This window comes from Gossypium arboreum, unplaced genomic scaffold (assembly GCF_025698485.1).
Source record: "Gossypium arboreum isolate Shixiya-1 unplaced genomic scaffold, ASM2569848v2 Contig00178, whole genome shotgun sequence".
In the NCBI taxonomy this organism is placed as follows: domain Eukaryota; kingdom Viridiplantae; phylum Streptophyta; class Magnoliopsida; order Malvales; family Malvaceae; genus Gossypium; species Gossypium arboreum.
In genome coordinates, this window is record NW_026440305.1 from 80,476 (window position 1) to 105,730 (window position 25,255).

Consider the following 25,255-nt stretch of genomic DNA (forward strand, 5'->3'; position numbering starts at 1 on the left):
AATTCTAGTACTATCAAATTTTCGTGAGGCTTAAAGCTATTTGGAGAAAATATATGTATAGGCTAAATATAATAGCTATCATCTTGCACTAGTATTTCATCCTTAACCTCTTTAACTTAATCTTTTATTTTCTGTTCGACTTTATTGAAAGTCTCAAGAATTTCCTTCTCATCCTTTTTGGGTTCAGCAGAACTTTTTAAGGAATGAGGTTCTATATCTTTTAATTCTCTTAAAATCAATATATTATAGACCCAAAAAATGTCTCTATAGCAAAAAAAATAATAATAAAATCTGAAACTAGGCTTTGTTAATAGTTCAAATAACAAAAACTTACCAAAAATTAAATTTAAGTTTTTTAAGTATTTCTTAAATCAATAATCAATAAAATATAAATATAAACAATATAACTAAAACACATATAGCATATTTCATTGGAAAAATATCACAAATAAATAGAAAAATTATATTGTATCATCCTCTCCAAGCCACATAATCGTCTTACTTTTTGTCTTGGTCAGTTTGCCTGTGTATGTATACTGTGTAGCACAACAGTTTCCACAGTGGGACCTGGCCCCAATCCGAAAAGGACACCCCACTCATACCCTTCACCGGTGGTCGGCATTCCTTGGTCAAGGGATTTCTTTCTCATCTCGTCCATGATAAATAACACACATGCACTTGACATGTTGCCAAACTCGCTCAGCACATGACGGGTAGCCCTGAGTTTGTCTTCTTTGAGACCTAGTTTGGCTTCGATTTGGTCAAGTATTGCAGGGCCACCAGGGTGAGCGATCCAGAAGATGGAGTTCCAGTCCCAGATGCCAATTGGTGAGAATGCTTCAACCAAGCTTTTTTCTATGTTCTTTGAGATCAATCCAGGTACGTCTTTCAACAAATGAAAAGTGAGGCCGACTTCACGCAAGTGTCCGTCAATGGCCCCATCTGAATCTGGCAAGATTGTCTGAGCAGCTGATACAAGCTGGAATAGTGGGCGTTCAGTTTTGGAATCAGGTTCAGCACCTATTATGACAGCTGCAGCGCCATCAGCAAAAAATGCTTGGCCCACTAGAGAATCCAAGTGCGTATCAGAGGGTCCACGAAAAGTGACAGCCGTGATCTCGGAGCACACCACCAGAACCCGAGCCTCCTTGTTATTTTTAGCCAAATCCTTGGCGAGACGAAGCACGGTTCCACCAGCAAAGCAGCCTAGCTGATACATCATGATCCTCTTCACAGAGGGTCTCAGTCCTAGGAGCTTGATAAGTTGGTAGTCCGCACCAGGCATGTCTACACCAGAAGTAGTGCAGAAAACAAGGTGGGTGATCTTAGATTTAGGGTGTCCCCATTCTTTGATGGCCTTTGTTGCGGCTTCTTTTCCCAGCTTTGGCACCTCCACCACCACTATTGCTTGGCGCGCGTCCAGAGATGAAGCCATGTAGGGGCACATGTTTGGATTTTCCTTCAAGATTTCCTCAGTCAGGTACATGTGACGTTTCTTGATCATTGACTTGTCGCCTGTTGAGTAAATGATTAAGGGAATAAGTAATAAATACAGAATGTAAGGAAACAATATATGGAATATATAAAGAGAATATCGACGCACACATGCGCTTGAATTTGTGTTAGAGGTCAGTCATGTGGTCGCTGTTGGTGATGTGGAAGTAGTAGTCAGGATAGTCAGCCTGGAAAACGCAGTTGGGAGGAGTGACGGTGCCAATGGCAAGGACGGTTGCAGGACCCTGGGCTCTTTGGGCCTTCCTGATCTCCTCAAAGGTAGCCATTGCCATTAGCTTAGCTGAGGAGCTCCCGAATAAAGGTTAGAGGTGGGGGCTCTAAAGTAGCTATTATTTATTATTGTTTATTATTATACTAACACAGGAAAGGCGTGTGTTTGTGTTGGATGAATAGGAATGGATTTTATTTATATTAGGAATGGGTAGGTTGGATGGACCGGCAGGCTGAGGCCACGTGGGGTCTGGGATTGGCTGTTCAAGACACGGTAAATGTGCTGCCACATCCCTGTCTATTTCTGTTTAATTTTAAATATTTTGTTTTGATTATTGAATTATAAAAAAATTTAATTTAATCCGAATTCGTTTTTTAATCGGTTAAACTATTAACGGTTAGAGGTGATCATGGGCCGGGCCGGGTTTGGAGCAGGCCCAAATAAAATTTTAGGTCCAGGCCCAGCCCGGCCCGAAATATGGGCCTAAAAATTTGTCCAAACCTGGCCCGAAATAAAATTGCTAAGCCCGAGTCCGGTACGGCCCGGCCCATATTAAATTTTTTTTGCTTATTTTATTAAATAAAAAAATAAAAAATATAATAAATCAAATATATTTAAAAACATAAAATAAATATTAAAACAAATAAAATGATACTAAAATAATTCTTAAAATAATACACAAATTGATAATATAATAAAAATGGTTATATTAAAATTTAAAATAATTAAAATAAAATAAATATATATATTAATATATAATTCGAGCAGGGCCGGGCCAAAAAACTCTTACTCGAGACCCGGCCCATTTTCTAAACGAGCCTCGTTTTTTTGCCCAAACTCATTTTTCGGGCTTATATTTTTACCCAAACCTTCTTATTTTTTAGGCGGGCCTTCAGGCAGAGCCGGGCCGCCCAGCCCATAATCAGCTCTATTAACAGTGTGATTATGTGGATTTTTTAAATATTTTATCTAAAATAGTAGGCCACCATTTTCCTTTTTCCTTTTTTCTTTCTTCTTCCCTCCGGTTGCCGTCGTCTCTGATTTCTTCCTCGATTGGACTCAACGCCTTGCAACCCCAGACTGACTTTCTAATCTTCAGGTGCACTTGTGGGTTCTACCTTTGGTTATATTTGGAACAACATTGAAAAAGTGAAGTCTTTGAGTGAAATAGAGTTTGGTCATTTACCTGGATACCCTGGTCTTCAAGCAGGAACATTTGCCATCCTTGTTTGGAGAAAATCAAGGATAGAAATGTTGCCAATACAAAGATCTGGGGTTGTTTTATAAATTCATTTGATGATTTGGAAGCTTAATATGTTCAATGGTTGAAGACACATGTAGGTCATAATCGTGTTTTCAGTGTTGGACCACTAAGTTTGGTAGGCCCTGATGTATCGGATCGGGGCTATTTAGGTTCTGTGTCTGACATAAATGTCGAGGATGTAGTTTAGAGTGGTGGCATGATGCTTTAATTTGTAATGACATATATAGGGAGCTTTCGATTGTTATTGAGACTATGTTTTGGTATGTGCTTTAGCTTAAAGCTTTGTTGCTTAAATAGTTAAATACAGCTCAAATATAGCAAAACTTGCTATGAATGTAAATCATGAATATTTAATGCTTTGTTAATATATTGGAAAATATAAAATGTGGTGCCAATGAGGGAACATTGGTTCCACACTTAATGTGGTTGTTTTGGCTTTGAATAGGTTAAATGGCTAGTAATTAGGTTACTTAGTGTCCAAGTAAGCATGATTTGGGAAACTTAATTTTTAAGATTCATTTTGGTACACACGAGCTGCCATACAGCCGTGTGCCGTACATGATCTAAGACACGGCCTTCGACACGCTCGTGTGTATCAAGTCAGTGAGTCACACGGTCTGCAATATGGTCGTGTCTAATTAGTCAGAGAGTTACACAATCTACGATACGGCCGTGTGACCTAAGTTAGTGAGTTACACGGGGAAAGACACAGGCTGGGACACGGCTGTGTGTCCCAACTTTGAATGCCCACAAGGTTTGGGCTAAGTCACACGGCCTGGACCACGGTTGTGTGACCCCTGCATTCTCAAATTTTCATGTTTTTCTAAAAAATTTCTGATTTGTCTCAATTTGATCCCTGATTATTTCTAATGTAATTTTTGGGCCTCGTAAACCCAAAATAAGGCCCATGTACATATTTATTCTATGATATGATATATGTTCTTAAATTAATTGAATACTTGTTATGGAATTAAGATAAATTTTTTGTTTAGTTCTGTAACACTCCGATCACTATTCTGGCAACGGAGATGGGATACGGGTGTTAAATTAGAAAATGAACCTCGAGAATACAATAAAACTCAACGATTGTCTACATTTTTTACGGACGAAAATAATCCACTGAGTGAGGCATAGCAAAGATATCAATTTCTATAAAGAGTTACTACATAAATTATTTATGGAACAATCTAAGAATATAAAAGATGGTAGAAGAATAGAAAGAAACTTTGCTTCTATGTTTTTGGGTGTGTTATATAAATGGAATTTCACTCTTATTTATAGGAGACTTCATGTCTCTTTATAGGGACATAACTACCCAAATGGATAGTCATCTATTTAGCAATAAACATAATTATTCAATAGATATCTATTTGAATAATTATAACTATTTGTTAATAATCAAGTAACATAATTTTTAAATTTAAGAGACATAACTTTTGATTTGTTATAAATTTTTATTTGTAATTATTTAATTTCTTATAACAGCTTAATGGATCAATAGCTAAACGCTTGGAACATACTGTAATCCCATTATTAATCTAATATATATATATATAATATAATACCAACTCCTAAAGTTGTCTTACAGAATAAATAAGGTTAAAATTAATCTTTCCTTTTACTTTTTATCAATAGTTATTATTTTCATTTATTTTTAATCCCTTTGTATTAATCAATCCTCATTTTTTCATATTATTTCAAGTTATAATGTAGCTATTTAACCTTAGTTTTATTTACGTAATATTTCCCACTCTACATATTTAATACTTAAAAAATTGTCACTATTTAATATTTTGTAGTCATTAATATATATTCTGAGTATATTTACTTTGTCTATAAATAATACTTTAATTTTGATATTGAATATGTTAGAAGTAATTTTTATTTTTAGCAGTAGTGTATTTAGGGAGTTAGGGTGTGTTCTCTATTGCTTTTGGGATGAACTTTTTCTAAAAAAAGTGTTTTTCTCTTAAAACAATGAAGAACACATATCATTAGAGTAACTTTTTAACTTTTGGGATGAGCTTTTTAGAGATGAAAAGCGATAAATTTTAGTTTTTAAATTAAAAAGCACTTTTGGTACGTTATTTTACCTTTTAACCTTACTTTTTGATTTAAAATGTGTTTGATGCTATTATTTGTGTCCTCTTTCTTGGTTATTTAATATGAGTTTTACAAATGTGTTAAAAGTATTAATTAAAAATAAAAATATTTTTAAAATAATACAATTGTGTCAATATCTAATTACAAATATTTAATTATTATATTTAAATATTTAAATATAGTTTATAATTCTAATTAAATTTAATAAATAATTAATATTAATATTATATATTAAAATATTAACAATAAGTTATAATAAATTATTTTTATATTTTTACTAAAATATCATAAAATTAACTAATTTGAACATTATTTAAATACATATTTGTTACTTTAAATATCATGTCTAAAATAGACATTTTACTTTTTAAAAGCACTTTTTAACAAAGAATATCAAACACTTAAATTTTTCCAAAGCATTTCTTAAAATCTTACCAATAAAGACTTTTTCACAAAGACTTTTCAAAAACAATGAAGAATTGACCTTAGTAGGGTCTTCCTAAAATAAAATTATTTTTAAAAATTTTAAAATTTTAAATTAATACAAGTAAAATTAGTTTTTAACTTTTTAAAAATAATGACATTTAGTCTATTTTAGACTAATTTAATAACAAATACAAATTCAAAATTTAAAAATGGAAAAGAAATAAAATAAAATAAAATACTAAAATAATTGTTTTTTGAAAGTTAAAGCTGTAAATAAATCATAATGCAAAACAAAAACATGTTAGAAATTAAAATGTGAGCTGCGCCTGCACCTGCAACTTTTGATTGGGCTAAGATGATGTCTTAAATTATCATATACTTAAGGATAAGATTAGTTGGGAGAAAAAAAAAAAAAAACTGAAGTCAATATCAGAGACAAAAATGGCTACTCACACTGACAAACCTACACACGCCTCTTCCCTTACAAGCAAACTCTTTGCTTTGATCAAAAGAGATTAAAAAATAGAACTTGCAGTGCGAAAATCAAGCTGACCATTGAAAGCGGTGGAAAGTCCATTCCAGTGGTTTGGGTCTTCACTCTTTATATAACTCCTTAATCTTTCCTGTTGTACTGTACCCTTTGCTGCTCTATGCCTATGGCGATGATGCCGATGGCGATCATCCTGTTGTTTGCCATCCTTTTGGCTAGAGGTGTTAGTAGTGCAGAATCCAGTTATATAGAATACAACACCACACAGAGAATTGTTCCTGGTAAAATCAATGTCCACTTGGTGCCCCATTCTCATGATGATGTTGGTTGGCTCAAGACTGTTGATCAGTATTACTTTGGGGGCAACAACTCTATTCGGGTATACCCTTTCTTGCATGCTTCTTTTTTTGTATTTGGTTCTTGCTCGATTGGGATTTGGTATTTGATTTGATGCTTCTTTCAACTTTCATCAGGGAGCTTGTGTTCAGAACGTCTTGGATTCCGTCATTTCAGCTTTATTTGATGATAAAAATAGAAAATTTATCTATGTCGAGATGGTAATTTTGTTTTCCTTCTTCTTCTTTTTCAATTTGAAGCCTTTTCTGTTCTGGGTTTCGACTCCTTTGCCCGTGTAAATGTGATTGATTTATGATTTCTATTGCATCGTTTGATTTTCCTTTTCAGGCTTTCTTTCAAAGGTGGTGGAGACAGCAGAGTAATGCTAAGAAGATTAAAGTGAAGGAGCTAGTCAACTCCGGTCAACTAGAGTTCATGTAATATTTTTTCATTTTTTTCCTATAATTGCATTTTGGTAAACTGAAAAGAAGTAAATATTAGAAAATTATGAGCAGTTGATTATCCTCACAGCATCTACCATTTGTTTATTAGGGCTTAATTGCTAATTTCCTGTGTGTGTATGTGTGTGTGTGTTTATAGAAATGGAGGTATGTGTATGCATGATGAGGCAACCCCACATTACATTGACTTGATTGATCAGACAACCTTAGGACATAAGTACATCAAAGATGAGTTCAATCAGATTCCTAGAGTTGGTTGGCAGATCGATCCTTTTGGGCATTCTGCTGTGCAAGCTTATTTGCTTGGTGCAGAGGTATGTATGCATGTGGCTTCAATGGGATTATTTCTTTATGTTTGGTGTATGAAATACGTTTTCGTGGCTATATATTGAATTTGTTATGTTCGAGTTGTTAGAATGCCTCTCTCTTTATTGCAGTTAGGATTTGACTCTCTATTTTTTGCTCGAATTGATTATCAAGATAGAGCTAAGCGCTTAAAGGAAAAGACTCTTGAGGTAGTATGGCAGGGTTCTAAGTCCCTTGGTTCATCTTCACAGGTTCGGGTCTTAACATCTATAGTTCTCATGGCTTTCTCATTTTCTGATTCAAAAACTGGATATTCCTTACTCCATTGAAGTTTGTTATAGACACAGAGTACTATATTTACTCCTTTTACTGATGTATTTTGCTGATATTTATAACATTGTTTTGATCACTCATATTCTGATTTCATGGCAGATATTCACTGGCATATTCCCCCGGCATTATGATCCTCCTGATGGTTTCACATTTGAGATAAATGATGTGTCTCCTCCCATTCAGGTAACCTTGTAAAACGTTCAAGTATCACTTTTCTCTCTACTTTTTGGTTATAAATTTATTAACACAAAGTTTTTAACTGAAGGACGATGTTCTCCTGTTTGACTATAATGTTCAAGAGCGGGTCAATGACTTCATAGCTGCTGCACTGGCACAGGTAGGACGTTACAGTTGCTATTTACTGATTTCCTTGAGAGCAAAACGAACTCTGCTTCCGAGATTTCTCCGACAGTATGGTTAACAGCAGTTGCTTAGTAACAGTTTTCTATTTTAGGCAAATGTAACGAGAACAAATCATATCATGTGGGCCATGGGGACTGATTTCCGTTACCAATATGCAAATTCATGGTTCAGACAAATGGACAAGTTCATTCATTATGTCAACCAGGTACTTGATTTCCTTGTACATCTTTCATTTTGACTTCTTATGTCTTCTTGTAATCATTTGGTCATGTTTTGATCTCTTTTTTCATGAGATTTGCCATCTGGTTTTCCCTTTAACTGCTATAGAATTCTAGTTGAATTTTGATGTTATAAAGCTTTTTCTTATTTGGAGAATCTATAGGATGGGCGCATCAATGCCTTATACTCCACTCCTTCCATCTATACCGATGCAAAATACACAGAAAATGTGCAGTGGCCACTCAAGACTGATGATTTCTTCCCGTGAGTTTAATTTCAATTTATGGTACTGCCCTTAGTGTAAGTCTGTGATGCTAATAAAACATATATATTATTTTTAGGTATGCAGATAAGCCAAACGCATATTGGACAGGTTACTTCACAAGCCGGCCAGCCTTTAAAGGTTATGTCAGAGTGCTGAGTGCTTACTATCTGGTAAGCCAGTTTCTAGAAATGTGGCTGTGGATTTTTAAAGGTAGATTCTCGCAGACTGTTTAAGGATGGTTTTTTTTTTTAATGCTTTCTTTTCATTATCAACAGGCTGCCAGGCAGTTGGAATTCTTTAAAGGTAGGAGTGCTTCAGGACCAAACACGGATGCATTAGCTGATGCTTTGGCAATTGCTCAACATCATGATGCAGTTAGTGGCACAGAAAGACAGCATGTAGCTGCTGACTATGCATTACGGTTGTCAATAGGATACAAGGAGGTTCGTACAGCTTAATGTCCTAAAATTTTGTACAACTATTGGCATTATACGGCTTAATAAAAATCTAATACTTTCAACTTTATTTTTAGGCTGAGAAGGTGGTTGCCTCTTCGCTTGCCTTCTTGGCAGATTCAAGGTCAAGTACTGAACAAAAGAACAGTGTTACAAGCTTTCAGCAGGTACACAATATAATTGGTATTAGTTTTATGCATCTTTGAATTTTTAGTTGCATGCTGAAACTAAAAAAGGAGTATAGAAAGTGCACATAAATTTTTATTATTATTCTTGTTGACCAATTTGCATTTTTTAATATAATTAAGTTGGTTGGGTGGCTTTTCTGACGAATCTTTTTTTTAACAAATCTTTTGCTAGTGTCCTTTACTTAATATAAGTTTTTGTCCTCCATCGGAAGCTGCCTTGTCCAGTGGGAAAAGCTTGGTAATGATATACATATACTGTTTCTGAGTTGGACCCATTTATTTCATGGCAATAGATCAACTAATATTTTATCTCCAATGTAGGTTATCATTATCTACAATTCTCTAGGATGGAAGAGAGAAGAAACTATAAGAATTCCTGTGAGTATCCCCCTTCTGCCTTTCTGGATCATGTGATGTGACAGTTGGACCTCTCTAAACTTTGATATTGTAGTACTTCAACAACAATAGAGTGAATAAATGATACAACCTGCATGCTTGCAATCTATATCCAACCAGAGACAATAACACACAATGAGGAATTGCAATTTATCTACAAAAACTGAAAATCTAACTGTAATCATTTAGAGCATGAAATTTGCTTGTTTTTCAGTGAGATTTAACCTGTGACAGGTCTCCTCCGAAAGTATTGTTGTCAAGGATTCTGAAGGGAGAGAAATCGAATCACAACTTATCCCTCTTTCAAATTCCACTTTACGCATAAGAAGTCAATACATCAAAGCATATTTGGGGAAAAAACCAAGAGAAACAGCTAAATATTGGGTTGCTTTTTCAGTTTCAGTGCCTTCTCTAGGTTTCAGCACTTATATTGTAGCAACTACTAAAGAGACAGGTTGGCATTATTGCTTCATTTTTTTTATGTGTCAATAAAGTAGATGATTTTGACTTATGCTTCTAAGTTATTAACAGAATGAACTGTTATTAAATTTTCAGAAGGCCGTAGCCCTACCATCTCAACCATGCATACCTATGAAGCAAGTGAAAACAATACCATTGAAGTTGGCCAAGGAAGTTTAAAGCTTCTTTACTCAGCAGATAAAGGAAAACTTACTCGTTATGTTAATACCAGAAATTCGGTAAACTATTCTGTCTAATCTTCAGTTTGGTTGTGTCTCTCTAACTATAATTATTGGATTATTTTTCGTTTATTTGTCTTTTAAATTTCTTTCAGTATTTCATATTTTATTTGGATTCTCTTTATTCTTTGTAATATTTTTTTCTTGTGTTATAAAATAATGTTATTTAAAGCCAGTTAGTCTGTAATCTAATTTTATTGCTGAAGGTTACGGCCTTTGCTGAGCAATCCTATGGTTATTACTCGGGAAATGATGGAACTGATAAAGATCCTCAGGTATTTTTGTTCATTCATTGAGCTTGTGGTTGGAGAAAAGGTATTATATTATAATATACTAATTGCAAAATACTTATGTTTTATAAAGGCTTCTGGGGCATATGTTTTTCGTCCAAATGGTACATTCTCCATAAAATCTGAAAACCAGGTATCTGTTTTTATTTGAACAAATTTCATGTCTATCAGTAATGACCCTTTACAATTCATTTATTATTTTTTTCAAAAATGAGGATCTGAAGAAAAATGGAGATTTGTTTGTTGCAGACTCCTTTAACGGTTGTGCGGGGTCCCTTGTTGGATGAAGTACATCAACAGCTGAATTCATGGGTATCACAGGTGATTCACCTGATAGAAACACGTTTGATGCACCAACTTCTGTTACTGGAACTTTTTACCTTAATATGAAGCTCTCATATTTCAGATTCTTGCATCTGAAAGTTATTGTTCACAAGTTCGTAAAGCTTTGGGACGGGATATAGATTCATAAAGAAACAGTTGCATATAGTTTATTGTCAATTATTGGACTTAGGAAAAGTGGGTTATGCATATCCAATTCATTTTTTGTCTAATTTATGTTTTTGTGGAGTCACTATTGGCTAAATTTAAAACCCCGGTCAATTTGCCGTCTGTTTTCCTCAATAAATCGTAATAAAAACATCCACCACCATACTCTTCTGAATCTCTGCTATCATGTTTATATTTAATTTGGAGTTATGTAATGCAGTTTCTATTTGCACAGAACAAGAAGTTTATGGCTTTTATTTGAACCGAAGTATCTAGTGTCTTCAACTTATAGTAACAGAATGCTGCATTGATGAACAGGTTACCAGGGTATACAAGGGAAAAGAGCATGCTGAGGTCGAGTTCAGTGTGAGTTAAATCTCTCTTGTTATTTTTTAAATTGCTTGCAGGACTGAACGGTTGGGTGGATTTTCTGACACTTTATGTGGATAATCTTAGATTGGACCTATTCCTGTGAATGATGGGATAGGTAAAGAAATCATCACTCAAATTACAACAACTATGAGGACCAACAAAACGTTCTATACAGATTCTAATGGACGTGACTTCATTAAACGGGTATGTTGATTCTTACTGCTGGCCATTCTAGCAAATTCTTGTCATGCAATTATTTTTTATCAAAAGCCATGCAGAATTCAACTTCTAGCATAAATTGTTTCTAGATACCAAATTCAGCTTCCAAAGTTTTCTGAATGGCAACTTTGCTAGCTTCTGTTTTTCTACTTGGTGAATGCTTGTATGCTTATTTTTCTCTTAATTTATTGTTTCATCCACCAAAATGAAATTCTAGTTCTGTAATTGCTGATAACAATGTCTACTTTTGCTCCATGGCACTTAAATCCAATGTTTGCAGATTCGAGATTTTAGGAAAGACTGGGACCTTCAAGTTAACCAACCAATTGCTGGAAATTACTACCCGGTATGTTCCTTTCTGTGAAAATTGCAAATATTTCTTTCCATTCTATAATAAAAATAGTGATATTGAAATTGGATTTCTTCTTTGCATGCTTTCTTCCAGGTTAACCTTGGAATCTATGTCCAAGATGATAGCACAGAGCTCTCAGTGTTGGTGGATCGTTCAGTGGGGGCATCCAGCTTAGCTGATGGCCAAATTGAGCTGATGCTTCACAGGTCCATTGCATCTTTCCTTTCTTTTCTTTTATTTTTTCAAGTACTTATTATTCAGAGTCTATAACATATAATGATTTATAGGAGGTTGATTCACGATGATATCAGAGGTGTTGGTGAAGTATTAAATGAAACAGTTTGTGTCTCTGAAGGATGTGATGGTTTAACTGTAAGCATAGCTTGACGTCATGTTCTTTGTCTGTGACTCTTAAAGTGCCATGCGTAATGGAATTCTGGATTTTGCAGATCCTTGGGAAATTTTATCTCCGAATTGATCATATAGGAGAAGGGGCAAAGTGGCGTCGCACGGTTGGCCAAGAGATATATTCCCCACTTCTTTTAGCCTTCTCTGAACAGGTGAAGTATAAACTAAACTTGGTTCTTTTGTGGCATTGGCCTTCCATGCTTATGTCATTGATGTTCCTTTTTCTATAGGATGGCAATGATTGGATGAGCTCTCACATTCCAACATTTTCAGGCATTGATCCCTCCTATTCATTACCAGATAACATTGCCATAATAACTCTCCAGGTGAAGAACAAATTACAGAACTAGCTAAAAGCTTCTGATGCCTATGACCTGAAAATGATTTTTTGTTTTTTTTTTTTTAAATTGCCCTGTGCATGCATGTTGGTTACTTAGGATAGTAAGTAAATTTTTTTTTATAGTTTTCCTGCTTTTGAATATTGCAGGAGCTGGAAAATGGAAAAGTGCTGCTGCGGTTGGCTCATCTGTTTGAGGTACTCTTAACTCCTCCCTTTGTGTAGGTTGTATAGAAACTTTACTATTATATGGTTCCATCCACATATTCAATAGAATAGATTGTAATTTGTTTTGTTGATTTGGTCAAAGACCGGGGAGGAAAAGGAGTATTCAGTGATGGCAAGTGTAGAACTGAAAAAGCTGTTTCCAAACAAGAAGGTAAGAGCAGCAATAGAGAATGGTTGATGGATGATATATGTATATGGCATAATAAATTATCTTACAGTGGTATTTCATCACTCCAGATAAAGAAAGTAACAGAGATGAGTTTGTCTGCAAATCAAGAAAGAGGTGAAATGGAAAAGAGAAGGTTAGCTTGGAAAGTAGAAGGCGGGGGCGGAGAATCAAAGGTGGTAAGGGGAGGAGCAGTTGATCCTGCTAAGCTGCTCGTTGAACTTGCTCCAATGGAGATCCGAACTTTCCTGATTGATGTAGATTACATCCAACTGGTGGGTGGTTGAAAGACACACCAAAATGTGGGTTTTGTATGTGCTAAATAAATCTTCATCTACTCAAACTTAATGTAATGGGGTTCAAGCTGTGTTTGTATGTGCAAGTGCAACTCCCTCTCACTACTACCTTCAGCCAAAGTTAAACACTGACATCTGCATCACACTTTGACGGTTGCTACAATCACATATTCATTAACTTACTGCCACACATGGGGTTTAGTGTTGCGTTGGTGACTCTAAAACTCGTAGAAAACACTAGCAAGGCATTTGGTGCTTTCCATGTGATTGATAGCCAAGTTGCTCTATAATGCTTAGTATATCTTGAAAAATATTGATTAGTGTCCTGACAAAGTTGCATTACAACATTTGGTTTTCTAAATATGATGATTAATCCGAACACTTTTTGGAAAATATGATATGATGACAAATTATGTTTGGTAAAAGTATCTCTTGTTACTAAGTTTACCTCTCTAAAAATTTGTAGTATCATTTGAATAATAATTAATAATGTTTTCTTTTATATCAATTCATCTTACTTTTGGATCGATATATTAATAAATTTAACTTTTATAATTTTTTTATTTTTGTATTAATTCTAAAAAAATTAACAAATTTAACCATCCTTAGATATTAACAAATTTAGAATTAATGACTAAATTGATAAAATAAATTTATTATGATAAAATTGATGAAATGTGTAAACATTAAAAGATATTATAGCTTTCAAAAGTAGGATAAATTGGCCAAATAAATGAACATAATGATTAATTGTTTTGCTTACTTTCAGATTTTTTTTAATCATCAATTGACTCAATATCAACATTTACAGCAACTAGATTAAGAATTTCATCAAAGAGAGACGATGGATTCTGAAGAGCGAGAGAAAGTCGACGATAGACGGAGCGATAATCGACAAGCAAAGAAAGGAGCAATCGAAATTCAAAATCGAGATGCGGATGTTGATATTGAAACTAACTTGACACCAAACAAGCCTAGGTCATGGAAGGATCGTCTCACCGGTACAGGCCTGCAAATCAAAGATAAAACAGAAGAGATAACTAGAGAAAAAGATGACGACGATATAGACTTACTCGAAGAAGATATTGTGAGAACCTCGGTAAACGGCATACCAGCAAGAATTCTCTAATCGGGTCAATCAGTTAGTTATAAAGGATATGGAACTTACGGTAGTAATCAAGCTCTTGGGAAGAAAAATTGGTTACGCAACACTGCAAAACAAGATCCATTCCTTGTGGAAACCGAGCCAACCGTTCAGATTAATGGACATCGAAAACGGCTACTATCTGGCTAAATTCCAGAACGTCGGAGACTTTGAGAGGGTTTTAAGTCTAGGGCCTTGGATAGTTTATGGGCAATATCTAACTGTTCAACCTTGGAGCATTGAATTTAACCTTCGCAACCATACCAGAATATGGTCATGGCTTGGATACGACTACCAGGATTGCCTGGACATATGTACAAAAGGAAAATTCTCTGAGAAATAGGAGGAATGGTGGGAACAGTCGCAAAATTGGACTTTAACACTTACAATGGTGTTCGGGGAAGATTTGCAAGAATGACAGTCTACGTCAATCTTGGAAAGGCCCTTACATCGAAAGTTCTAATCAATGGAATACCACAAAGAATCGAGTATGAACACCTTCCTACGGTATGTTTCTCTTGTGGCCACTATGGACATAAACAGGATATATGCCCAAAATCGACGACTGTTCAACACCAATAGAAAGAAAGCTTCTCGGGAGAAGAAACAATTCCGAAAAACAGACCTGATTCAAGAGAAAGCAACCTTACAAACAACTCTGGTGACTATAGACCTTGGATGCTCGTGGAAAAACGCAACCGGCGATGGTCAAAAGAGAGGCAGAACAGCAACGGCGCAGCCAAAGAGAAGAAACAAAAAAATATTAGGTTTCAACCTTTGGAAACCCTAATTGACGAAATGGGCTCAGAAGAGAACAGGCCCATTATGGAAACAATTCAAACCCAAACAGAGGCATGGAATTGTGTGTGCCCAATAGAAGCAAATAGTGGACCCTCATCCACAGGCCAGCTCCAGCAAAAAATAGATAAATAGGCTCCAGCTAACTCGAATTTTAAACAGACTCAGACCAAAACGTTTGGGCCCAGTTCATCTCCTAAAAGAAACCAGACTGGTTACAATTCAGGAAAACAAGAGCAATCAGGCATAATGCATCCTGTACCAGGAATAAAAATACAAACAGAACCAGAGAATAGGGTTTTGGAAGAAACACAATCTGCGATACAACAAACAGGGGGAGAATCGGGAATTGAAGCAACAGAAGACAAAGCAAACAATACAAAGAATGAGAGATAGATCATGAGAGAAATTAAATATTCACAGTCGACAACAAACCCGGGATCCCAACCTAGCCTCCATTCCACTGCTGAAAGTGCAAAGGAGGTCGCAGTGACACCTACCAACGGAATTCTATATCCAACCAAACACTCAATAGTAGTGTTCAAAGATCCAAACAACCACCAGGAAAAACATGAAGATCGACTAATATCCAAAAACCATATGGGGCGACGAAAGAATTCACCTATAGTAAGCACCAGTGGGGGGAAAACAAACGGCAGCACAAAAGGGCAAAAAATCAAAAGGATAATTCAGGATAAAGGAAGCCCTTTCAAAGTCACGTCCCTCAAAATTACTTTGGCAGAGTCAATGGCTAATATGGTGGATCTGTTACATGAACAAGTCAAGCAAAGCATATTCATTAAATCAAATGAAGAAGGAGATAGGAATGCAGAAAGCAGAAATGACACACGACTGCAAAACTAGACTGGGTAATTCTTTCTAAACCTTCATGATGAATAGTAAAATTAATTTATCAATTTTTGTCTGGAATTGCCAAGGATGCGCAAGTCTCAAATTCCCACGCATCTTTAGAGAATATAACATGGAATTTAGACCAGATATTATAGGACTTTTAGAACCAAAGCTTAGTGGCAGCAAGGCAGATGAAATAATTGTTAAACTTGGATTTCATCATTCACATCGCATAGAAGCAACAGGCTTTTCAAGGGAAATTTGGATTGGGTGGAAGGAGACAATTCACCTTGAAATAATTCAAAATCATCCCCAATTTATTCTGGTTAAAATACATAATGGGGAACAATACAACCCTTCCTACTTGCTATCATATATGGAAGCCCCAATTCCACTAAAAGAAAGAATTTATGGGAAACATTAAAAACAATTATACCATCGGATCATTCACATTGGATGGCATTATGTGATTTTAATGCAATTCTTTCCGTTGAAGATAAAAAGGGTGGTAATATCATAGGGAAAAGATGCCTACATTTTGGAGACTTTATGGACTCCAAAAATCTTCAAGACTTGGGATTCCAATGACCCTCATACACTTGGCAACGAGGAGGAGTCTTTGAAAGACTGGATCGTGCGATAGGAAATGCAGTCTGGTGTCAATCGTTTCCCCAATGCTTAATAACACACCTAACCCGAATCAAATTAGATCACAGACCATTGTTAGTAAACATCAATCCGGATTTTAAACATCCTAGAGGTCAACCGTTCAGGTTTCTTGCGGGATGGGCACAACATCAAGACTTTTCCAATATCGTTAAGAGTTAATGAAAATATGAAGGGGATATGTACAGCTCCTTAAATCAACTCACTGTAAGGCTTAAAGGCTAGAATAAAAACGTATATGGGCACATTGGATACTGCAAACAAAAATTGATTAAATCTTTAAGCTTGATACAAATGAAACTTGAAAGATCCTACTAGTATTCACTAGCCCAGGAAGAAATAAATATCAGAGAGGAACTGGAGAATGTTCTTAGTCTTGAGGAATTATTGTGGAAGCAAAAATCCAGATGCGACTGACTTAAATTAGGGGATAGGAATACAAAATTTTTCCATAGCCGTACAATGCATAGAAGGAAAATTAATCGCATTAGTGCTCTTCATGATATAAACGGTGATTGGCTTTATGACCCAGAAGATATCCAGAGTGAAGCGGTTAATTACTTTCAAAGATTATATGGTGAAAAACCAAATAGAGTGGGAAATCTACCCCCAAGTCAATTCCCTCCATTAGAAGATAGCGATATCAACTTTTTACAAAAAGAAGTCACGAATGAAGAAATCAAAAAAGCACTCTTTGATATGGCCCCTCTAAAAGCACCTGGAAGCGACGGTTATCACACTTCAGAACCAATGAGAGAACGTAGGAGACGCAGTCTGTACTAGGGTTAAAGATGTTTTTAAAGGGCGTCCTATTGATCAAGATATTAACAACACGTTATCGTCCTAATCCCGAAGGTTGCCCAACCAAAAGAAATATCCCAATTTAGACCAATAAGTCTATGCAACGTCCTTTACAAACTAATTATGAAAATAATAGCCAATAGGTTTAAAATAATCTTTCCCAAAATTATTTTTCAAGAACAAGAGGGTTTCATCGCCGGAAAAAACATCACTGATAATATTATAATAGCCCAGGAGGTCATACATTCGATGCGTGGAAAAAATAAAAAGTGGATGACAATCAAGATTGATTTGGAAAAAAGCCTATGACAGAGTTCGTTGGAATTTCATCGACAAATCGATTCAAGCAGCTGGAATACTAGATTATCTATGAAGAGTTATTATGTCAACCATCACAACAACTACTATGCAAGTTCTATGGAATGGAGTACCTACTGAAAATTTTAAACCAGCAAGAGGAGTGAGACAAGGGTGTCCATTATCACCTTACCTATTTGTCCTATGCATAGAATGGCTAGGGCATAGCTTCAAATCCTCCATCTCCTCAGAAAACTAGATCCTTGTTAGATTATCTAGATCTGGACCCAACTTGTCACACCTATTTTTTGCAGATGACTTGGTAATTTTCTCAAAAGCAGATATCAAACATGGCATGCTACTAAAAAATATTCTAAACCAGTTCTGCAGTTTTTCAGGACATTGTGACAACACAAGGAAAACCAACATATTTTTTCAAAAGGAGTAGCAGAAGATTTAAGTGATAGGCTTAGTAGGATATTGGGGTACCAGAAAGTAAAATAATTGGGCAAATATCTAGGTATCCTTCTTTTCCATAAAAGAATTACTAAGTCTATAGTTCAATTTGTAATTGAAAAAGTTTGGTCCAAATTATGCAACTGGGATGCAAAACAACTTTCCATGGCTGGACGCTTTATTCTTGTTCAATCGGTACTCTTAACTATCCCCAATTATTTCATGCAATCCATGAAAATTTAAAAAGGGGTATGCGATGAAATTGAACGATTAGCAAGACAGTTCATTTGGGGATCCAACATGGGGGGAAGAAAAATAACACTTGTGGATTGGCAAACAATATGCTAGCCACGTACATGCGGCGGTTTAGGCTTGAGACGATTGCATGAACAAAACAAATCATTCCTGCTGAAAATAGGATTCAATCTCATCTCCAATTGAAATGCACTATGGACACGTGTGCTACTGTCGAAATACGGAGTGAAATAGGTAATCCCCGAAAGTATAAGAAAAGGAAATAGTTCTGCATTATGGAAAACAATTGAACAGATTTGGCCTATGTTAAAAGACAACCTCTATTGGGCGGTTAATAATGGAACAGAAATACACTGCTGGAAAGATAATTGGGTTCCTACAGTTGGACCGTTGATTACGCAAATTCAAAATCCAAGTAGATCAATAAGTGAGTGTCTACTTAAAGACATGGTAACAGCAGAAGGGGTCTAGAATTTAGAAGCCTTTACAGAAAATTTAGCAGAAGAAACAGTGCAAAAAATTCTTGAAATACAGCCCCTACATCATCTAGCAGGACCAGACAAAGTTAGATGGATACCGACCTCTAATGGAATTTTTCAATCAAAACTACTTACCAAATGATAATGGAAAATACATGGAATAATCGGGACAACGTGGAAAGGAATCTAGAAATACTCAAGACCCCAACGCATTCGATTCTTCCTCTGGTTAGCTTGTAAACATCGACTACTTACAAACCTTGAAAGGTCACGACGAGCGCTCAGTTTTGATACCTCCTGCCCGGTCTGCTAGCAAAACACTGAAGAAGCCATTCATGTCCTCAGAGATTGTTCAATCACAAAAGAAGTTTGGCTGAACATTGTCCCTGCAAGCTGGCAAACAAAATTTTTTTCTAGCAATATTTTTGAATGGGTGGAAGAAAACTTAAAGCACAATGAATGGCTGATATGGGCTAAAACTTCCTGGCCAACCCTCTTCAGACTTGTTGCATGGCGCATATGGAAGAATAGAAACCTATTTGTTTTCTAGGATATAACATGGAGCTTAACGGAGACAATCAAAATCTCTGTCTGTTGGGCAAGACAGTACACACTTATATGTAAGGAATCCATCTTAGGAATTAAACGAAGAAATAGAACAGGACTCAAGAGTAATCATAGAATAAAGATTATGTTTAGATTTAATTTTCCTTTAAATTAGTTTATTTTTTCCACAAAAAAAATTGAGAGCAACTAAAAGATCTTTTTAACTTTTGTTTATTAATTAAAAGATAATACTATGTATTTTAATATTTTCAAGTATTTTTATCAATAAATATTTACATTAAATATGTAATAATAATAATAATCCAATTGATAACTTTTAAAATTTTCATTTTGATTTATATTTTAATTGATGATGAAAATTTTTCAATTTCTTTTTGGCAATTAAATTGTTTAGTTTAACTTTTATTTGTCATTTCATTTTCCATATATTTTTAAAAATATAACTATGCATATATATATATTCCAAATACATATAAATGTTTATTTTCTAAAAATGATGCATCTTGAAGAGTGAGAGGATTGATTAATTTCGATAATGCATCTTAAGATACACTGATGAAAGAGAAAGAGTATTAGGATTAGAAAGTAACCTCATTTTTCTTTTAAGCCAAAAAATTTAATAACCCAAACTAAAACAAAGGTAATTTTTGCCTTACAATTTTCTTTTCCCGAATTTCCGTTTACATGGAAAATTAACCTTTCCAACACTCGTTATTTCTGACAATTAACATTCCTCCCAAAAAAATAAAAGAAATTCAAATTTGCTCATTTATTTAAGCTTAAAATAGGCATTTGCAGGTAGCTAAGGTGGGGCTAGACAAGCAAGTTTGTATATTTGGTTTTGCTGAGGACCTTTATTCTTCACAAACACAAGCACAACTGACATACATAACAGGATATAAGACAATTGTGGCCTGCAATTCCTCCTTTTTTTCTTTCCATTAAATTGCATACAGGAAATTAAGCAGGCATCAATCATCCAGATACCCAGGGAAATAAATAGTAAATCATCCCCATCATCTGCCCCTACATTCATATGTTTATATAATGTTACATTATCATACCAATTTGTTAATATATCTTTCTAAATTGCAACAGCAGCAAGCAAAGGAAGAAGAATTTAATCTCCTAAGCTCATTATATCAAATGAATCCATAAATTTCTCATCTCATCAAACTGGCAGAACCACATTGATCTAACCCAGGAAGCTCACTTTCAAAAAATGATGAATGAAGTGCCCTCACGCACTCTTCTGCTTCGTTGTCATTTACAACCAATGATATGTTAACCTACAAAGGTTAAACAACACCCTCAGTGAGACTAAACATCCAGTTTCACATTAAGATTGATTACGAAGAACAGTCATCATGTCCCAGGAGGGCACTAAATAACATGTCAGGTGTCAACTCCAAAAGGTGGCAATTTGGAGGATAGAGAGAAACTGTAAGAGAAATTGGGTTGTGCAGAAAATACCTTAGATGCGCCCTGAGAGATCATTTGAACATTGACTCCATTGGTCCTAAGAACGTTAAATGCCTGTCACAAATTTTCAACCATCAATGGAACTAGCAATAAAATCAAACCCTATTCCATCAAATCCGAAGATTATTTAAAAGTTATGATCTTGTGTATGAGTGGTATGACACAAGATGATGCGGTACCTTCTCCAGTATAAGTGAGGATCTCTGGACATTCCCAATGAGAGAAATGATAGATCTGTGTTGAAGCAAATTGACAACAGCGATTTTTTCAAGTTCTTCTACAACATGGTCTAGTTCCTGTCAAGACAAAAATATGCAGTGGAAATGGATCAGAATTCTTCTGCAGAACAAGTACTACATTTATAACATGATACGATTAATAAAAGCATGAAGAATATTCCTTGCCTGCTGAATTAACTCTCTGCTCCAAAGTTTTGACGGATCCAAAGTCAACGAAATACTAACTTCACTGGTAGCTACAACATCCACAGAGATGCCTAAATCTTCGAAGATAGAAAATACCTGCAGAGATAAAGAAGATACAGATCAATCAGACAATAAAAAGGTCCAAATGAACAGAGAACATTGAAATAAAGAAATGGACTTCAAACCTTCGCTAGAAAGCCAAATTGACCAAGCATTCGTGTGCTAACAATATCCAACATGGTGACATTCCGTTTCAAAACAATGCTGGTGAGTACCGCCTGCAGTTAGGACAAAAATGATTAAACCCGTTCTGATTTCATGAAAGAAAGATACATGAACTACTAGCTAGCCGCTACAAACCTTACTCATATCTCTATTTCCAGTGATGAGAGTTCCTGGAGCATTAGGATTGTAAGAATTTTTAACCCTAACAGGAATATCACCCTCCCTAGCTGGTCTCATGGATTGTGGATGCAGAACCTGAAAAAGGGGTTGATGAATATACAAATTCACTCAGTTAGCCATGCTTAGATTAATTAAATGATCATTACACTATTGACAAGAATAGAACCCAAACACGAAGACATGCATTTTTCATCGGAGGGAAGCACTTGATAGTTATTAAAAGGAATGGACAATATTACCTGAGCACCAAAGTAAGCAAGTTCTGCTGCCTCTTCAAATGTCAGGTATGGTACAGGTTGAGCCCCAGAATATATGTTAGGATCACAGGTCAAAACACCATCAACATCTTTCCATACCTGCAATGAACAAAAGAATACTGTTGTACCCTAAAAAAGTAACATATGTAGGACAAAGGTTGTACTTTTGTGAGTATTTGTTTTTTGTTACACTTTTGGTGCATGGTACATTTGCAGATTTCTATGCTTGTTGGTTGTGAAATAGATGGTTTCCATTCAAGAAAAAGATAATAAAAGATGGTACTCATTATAGTCATGCATATATAGGTTTACGACTTAAACAAGTTCAGACCTTGAACAAATGCACTGACCTGAATTTCTCGCAATCCCAATGCTTTTCCAATGGTTGTGGCTGTCAAATCACTACCACCCCTACCTAAAGTAGTAATTGCACAAGATCTCCAGCCCTACAACATTAACAAGATAAAAAAACATTACCAAAAGATTCCCACACCAAACTCTTGTTTTAGAATGATATCATTTTGAAAAGATATCAGCAGCTGTTCTACCTTTCCAAGGAAACCGGTCACAACTGGGATTGCTGGATTACTGTTCCAATCATCATCTAATCTTTTTGCAACAGCTGTGTAAGTTGCCTCCAGAATATCCGCATTTGTGAAGTCATCAGTGGTAATGAAACCAATTTCAAAGGCATCATACTGCAAAACCAGAAAATGACTTACAAGGTCCACTCCATGTGATGGTACTTACAAGGAAATGCAAAGAATACAGTACAATGGATAAATGTGATTAAAAATTAAGCATGGATATGCGTGTATCCTACTCAATTCTGATTTGATTTTAGAACCACAAAATATACATAAAATCAACTTTTAGAGTAACAAAAACATACTTGACGGGCCTTAACCCCAATTTTATCCAAATATGCAGCAAAAATCCTTGTAGACATGCACTCCCCAAATGAAACTATATAGTCTTTTGTACGCAATGTTAACTCTTTCATCATAGCAATTCCTTTTAAGAGTTGCTCCAGTTCTTGCAGGTGCTCTACAGGCAAACAATCAAGACAGAAACTATAATAAGGAAAGCCTAAACTTAAAAAACATAAGAGGCTTCAATGTAAAACTGAATGAAGCAGCAGATTATAACTCACCATCAACAATCCACCTCTCCACTCCTAGTTCATCAACCGTCCTGAGTATTCAAATTGAAGATAAGATACAACAAATTATATTACAACTCTACATGTTTACAACTCTTGATGTTACCTATGATGCAGCTCTTTTATGAAGCCTAACTCTTCGATGGTATCCACCTTAGTGACACCACAGCTGACAGCCTTTTCACCAGCCTAACCATCAGATCAAAACCTACTTCTTAGTAAACCCTTGCAGCTCTAGTTTCAAAGACACTAACGGATAATATTGACAGATCAAATAAAATGGTTACCAGCAAAAGCTTATTGGTTGTCTTTCCCATGGCAGAAAGAACAATGACTGGCCTTTCGTTGGGGAAACTAAGTATAAGGTCAGCAACCTCTCTCATTCGCTCAGCGGAAGCCACTGATGATCCACCGAACTTCATCACACACGTCAATTCATTCTTTGCTTCTCCCAACGTTGATTTCTCAACCTCATTCCTTTCGATCACATCCACATTCCCTCCCTCACAACTAACCTTAAACACTCTACTTTTACAACAATGCCTTAGCCTCCTACAAGAATCCGTAGACCGGAATGACCCGAAATGAAGCTGGCTCGAAAATGCCGAACGACAGTGGAAAGAAGTCTGCTTTGGAAATGAATGAGACGGGGCGGTTTTTACGCCGGAAATTTGTAAAGAAGCCGCCATCGTAGCAAATAAAAAAACTCAGTAACTAGTTGTTTCGACGAGTAATGAACGGAAAATATAAATATTTCCCAAAGATCTGATTTGAAAACCATAGAAAATAACAATCAGTGGCTGTAGAAATAAGCGAAACGGAAATTAAAAAGGAAAAAATGCATACCTGTAGAGAGCGGGAAGAAAGAAGATGACTCTCTCAATTCAAAAGAGAAAAACAAAAGGATATATTTTCATATTATAAAATAAGAGGCGATCGTTTGAGAGGGAGAGTGAAGGAAGCGCCAACAATGAAACCAAAACACCGCCGCCTCCCTCTGTCTCTCCCAATCCCTCTGTTTGTTCTTTCTTAAATTATTTGGTCGGAAGAGAAAACCCTTCCCTTTGTTTTAGCTCTTGGAACACGTGGAAATGAATGACCAAGATTTTTGTGTTGTGAGGCTTCTTAATTTGATCTGACGGCTATGGAATAGTCTGTTGGCCGCGGCGCATGGGTTTTTGTTTTTATTTTTAAAAAAGTAATTAAGTAAAATAAATAAATAAATATATGTGAAAGTGGAAGCGGACGTGTACTGATTGCGCCGGTCCAATCTATGGCTGCCTTTTATTTGGACCACTATTTCTTATTTGACCACTAATTTTCACCTTCACCCTTTCTCTTAGAAATAACAAAAATCAACACGTTTCTTTAATATGATATATCACTCGTTTAGGTCTCAAAATTCGTTTGAGAAGTGAAAAAGTTTTGATAAAAATATATTCTTAAAAATAAATTTAAATAAAAATAATATTTATTATCTAAATGGTTAAGTTTTTGATAAAATTTTTGGACAAATTCGAGGATTTGTTTATATTTTTTTATTGTTTTGTTATCATTTTTAATATTGTTTTGTAACCATTTTGTTATTATTTTACTGTTATTTTATAATATTTTTAGTATATTTTAAATTTGTTAGGAAATATTTATTTTAATATTTTTAGTATATTTGATATTATATTTTTAAATTTATTTTATATAAAAAATAATATATATTTTTAAAACAGATGGATCGAGTTAGACTCGAATTTAGTATTTTTATTTAGGTCGGGCTTGAACAAAATTTTAAGTCCATTTTTCAAACTGAACCAAGCCTGGGCAAAAAATCGAGCCTAAAATTTTGTATTGGCTCGGCTCATGATTAAGTCTAAATGGCCCTATTATAAATGAAACGAGTTACCATAATTGTCTATAGATATTGTATTCCTAAAAAAATATAGGGTTAAGCTTTCAAGATAATATTTATGACCTTAAATATTATTCAACATATAAAATATCAAAATAAATTTTATATTTATTACATGTG

The 25,255-nt window shown here is 35.2% G+C and overlaps 3 protein-coding genes and 1 long non-coding RNA gene across 6 annotated transcripts; 1 reads left to right on the forward strand and 3 right to left on the reverse strand.

Annotated features, from left to right (window-relative positions):
• Positions 1 to 496: 496 nt before the first annotated feature.
• LOC108454524 (chalcone synthase-like) lies at positions 497 to 1,892 on the reverse strand. The gene is made up of 2 exons (XM_017753013.2): positions 1,604 to 1,892; positions 497 to 1,515 (listed from the first exon to the last, which is right to left on the reverse strand). The coding sequence occupies exons 1-2, from the start codon at positions 1,605 to 1,607 to the stop codon at positions 515 to 517; spliced, it is 1,005 nt and encodes a 334-aa protein (XP_017608502.1). The 5' UTR covers positions 1,608 to 1,892; the 3' UTR covers positions 497 to 514.
• A 3,934-nt stretch (positions 1,893 to 5,826) lies between these two features.
• On the forward strand, positions 5,827 to 13,611 carry LOC108456942 (alpha-mannosidase At3g26720). Of its 2 annotated transcripts, none has more exons than XM_017755702.2 (29): positions 5,827 to 6,388; positions 6,483 to 6,566; positions 6,694 to 6,782; positions 6,946 to 7,120; positions 7,244 to 7,363; positions 7,545 to 7,628; positions 7,711 to 7,782; positions 7,900 to 8,013; positions 8,191 to 8,291; positions 8,369 to 8,462; positions 8,568 to 8,735; positions 8,825 to 8,914; positions 9,108 to 9,173; positions 9,257 to 9,313; positions 9,566 to 9,785; positions 9,887 to 10,029; positions 10,236 to 10,304; positions 10,393 to 10,452; positions 10,569 to 10,640; positions 11,127 to 11,174; positions 11,265 to 11,384; positions 11,680 to 11,745; positions 11,845 to 11,957; positions 12,039 to 12,123; positions 12,201 to 12,311; positions 12,390 to 12,485; positions 12,647 to 12,694; positions 12,807 to 12,875; positions 12,962 to 13,611. In XM_017755702.2, exons 1-29 carry the CDS (start codon positions 6,170 to 6,172, stop codon positions 13,175 to 13,177), a joined length of 3,069 nt encoding a protein of 1,022 aa, XP_017611191.1. In that variant the 5' UTR covers positions 5,827 to 6,169; the 3' UTR covers positions 13,178 to 13,611. The 2 variants fall into 2 exon arrangements, with proteins under 2 accessions (XP_017611191.1, XP_052880786.1); XM_053024826.1 differs by having other exon boundaries at positions 5,829 to 6,388; positions 9,890 to 10,029.
• A 309-nt stretch (positions 13,612 to 13,920) lies between these two features.
• LOC108454831 (uncharacterized) lies at positions 13,921 to 16,281 on the reverse strand. Of its 2 annotated transcripts, XR_008278703.1 has the most exons (3): positions 14,718 to 15,138; positions 14,355 to 14,634; positions 13,921 to 14,195 (listed from the first exon to the last, which is right to left on the reverse strand). It is a non-coding gene; the product is annotated as an uncharacterized LOC108454831 (long non-coding RNA). The 2 variants fall into 2 exon arrangements; XR_001866778.2 differs by having other exon boundaries at positions 14,355 to 16,281.
• Positions 16,282 to 20,327: 4,046 nt separating this feature from the next.
• Positions 20,328 to 24,395, reverse strand: LOC108457432 (aspartokinase 2, chloroplastic). Its single transcript, XM_017756491.2, has 14 exons — positions 24,079 to 24,395; positions 23,520 to 23,997; positions 23,339 to 23,421; positions 23,224 to 23,264; positions 22,963 to 23,117; positions 22,619 to 22,768; positions 22,421 to 22,516; positions 22,053 to 22,169; positions 21,769 to 21,888; positions 21,594 to 21,686; positions 21,388 to 21,504; positions 21,163 to 21,279; positions 20,975 to 21,037; positions 20,328 to 20,790 (listed from the first exon to the last, which is right to left on the reverse strand). The coding sequence occupies exons 2-14, from the start codon at positions 23,919 to 23,921 to the stop codon at positions 20,665 to 20,667; spliced, it is 1,680 nt and encodes a 559-aa protein (XP_017611980.1). The 5' UTR covers positions 23,922 to 23,997; positions 24,079 to 24,395; the 3' UTR covers positions 20,328 to 20,664.
• Between the last annotated feature and the right edge of the window lie 860 nt (positions 24,396 to 25,255).

Excerpts from the sequence above, each read along its gene's own strand:
- LOC108456942 (XM_017755702.2), top strand. The coding sequence starts at position 6,170 with ATGCCTATGGCGATGATGCCGATGGCGATCATCCTGTTGTTTGCCATC. Across the intron at positions 8,915-9,107 it reads GTGTTACAAGCTTTCAGCAG|TGTCCTTTACTTAATATAAG; the intron begins GTACACAATATA and ends ATCTTTTGCTAG. Across the intron at positions 10,641-11,126 it reads TGAATTCATGGGTATCACAG|GTTACCAGGGTATACAAGGG; the intron begins GTGATTCACCTG and ends ATTGATGAACAG.
- LOC108457432 (XM_017756491.2), bottom strand. The coding sequence starts at position 23,921 with ATGGCGGCTTCTTTACAAATTTCCGGCGTAAAAACCGCCCCGTCTCAT. Across the intron at positions 21,038-21,162 it reads CCTCACTTATACTGGAGAAG|GCATTTAACGTTCTTAGGAC; the intron begins GTACCGCATCAT and ends AATTTGTGACAG. Across the intron at positions 20,791-20,974 it reads TCTCTCAGGGCGCATCTAAG|GTTAACATATCATTGGTTGT; the intron begins GTATTTTCTGCA and ends TAACCTTTGTAG.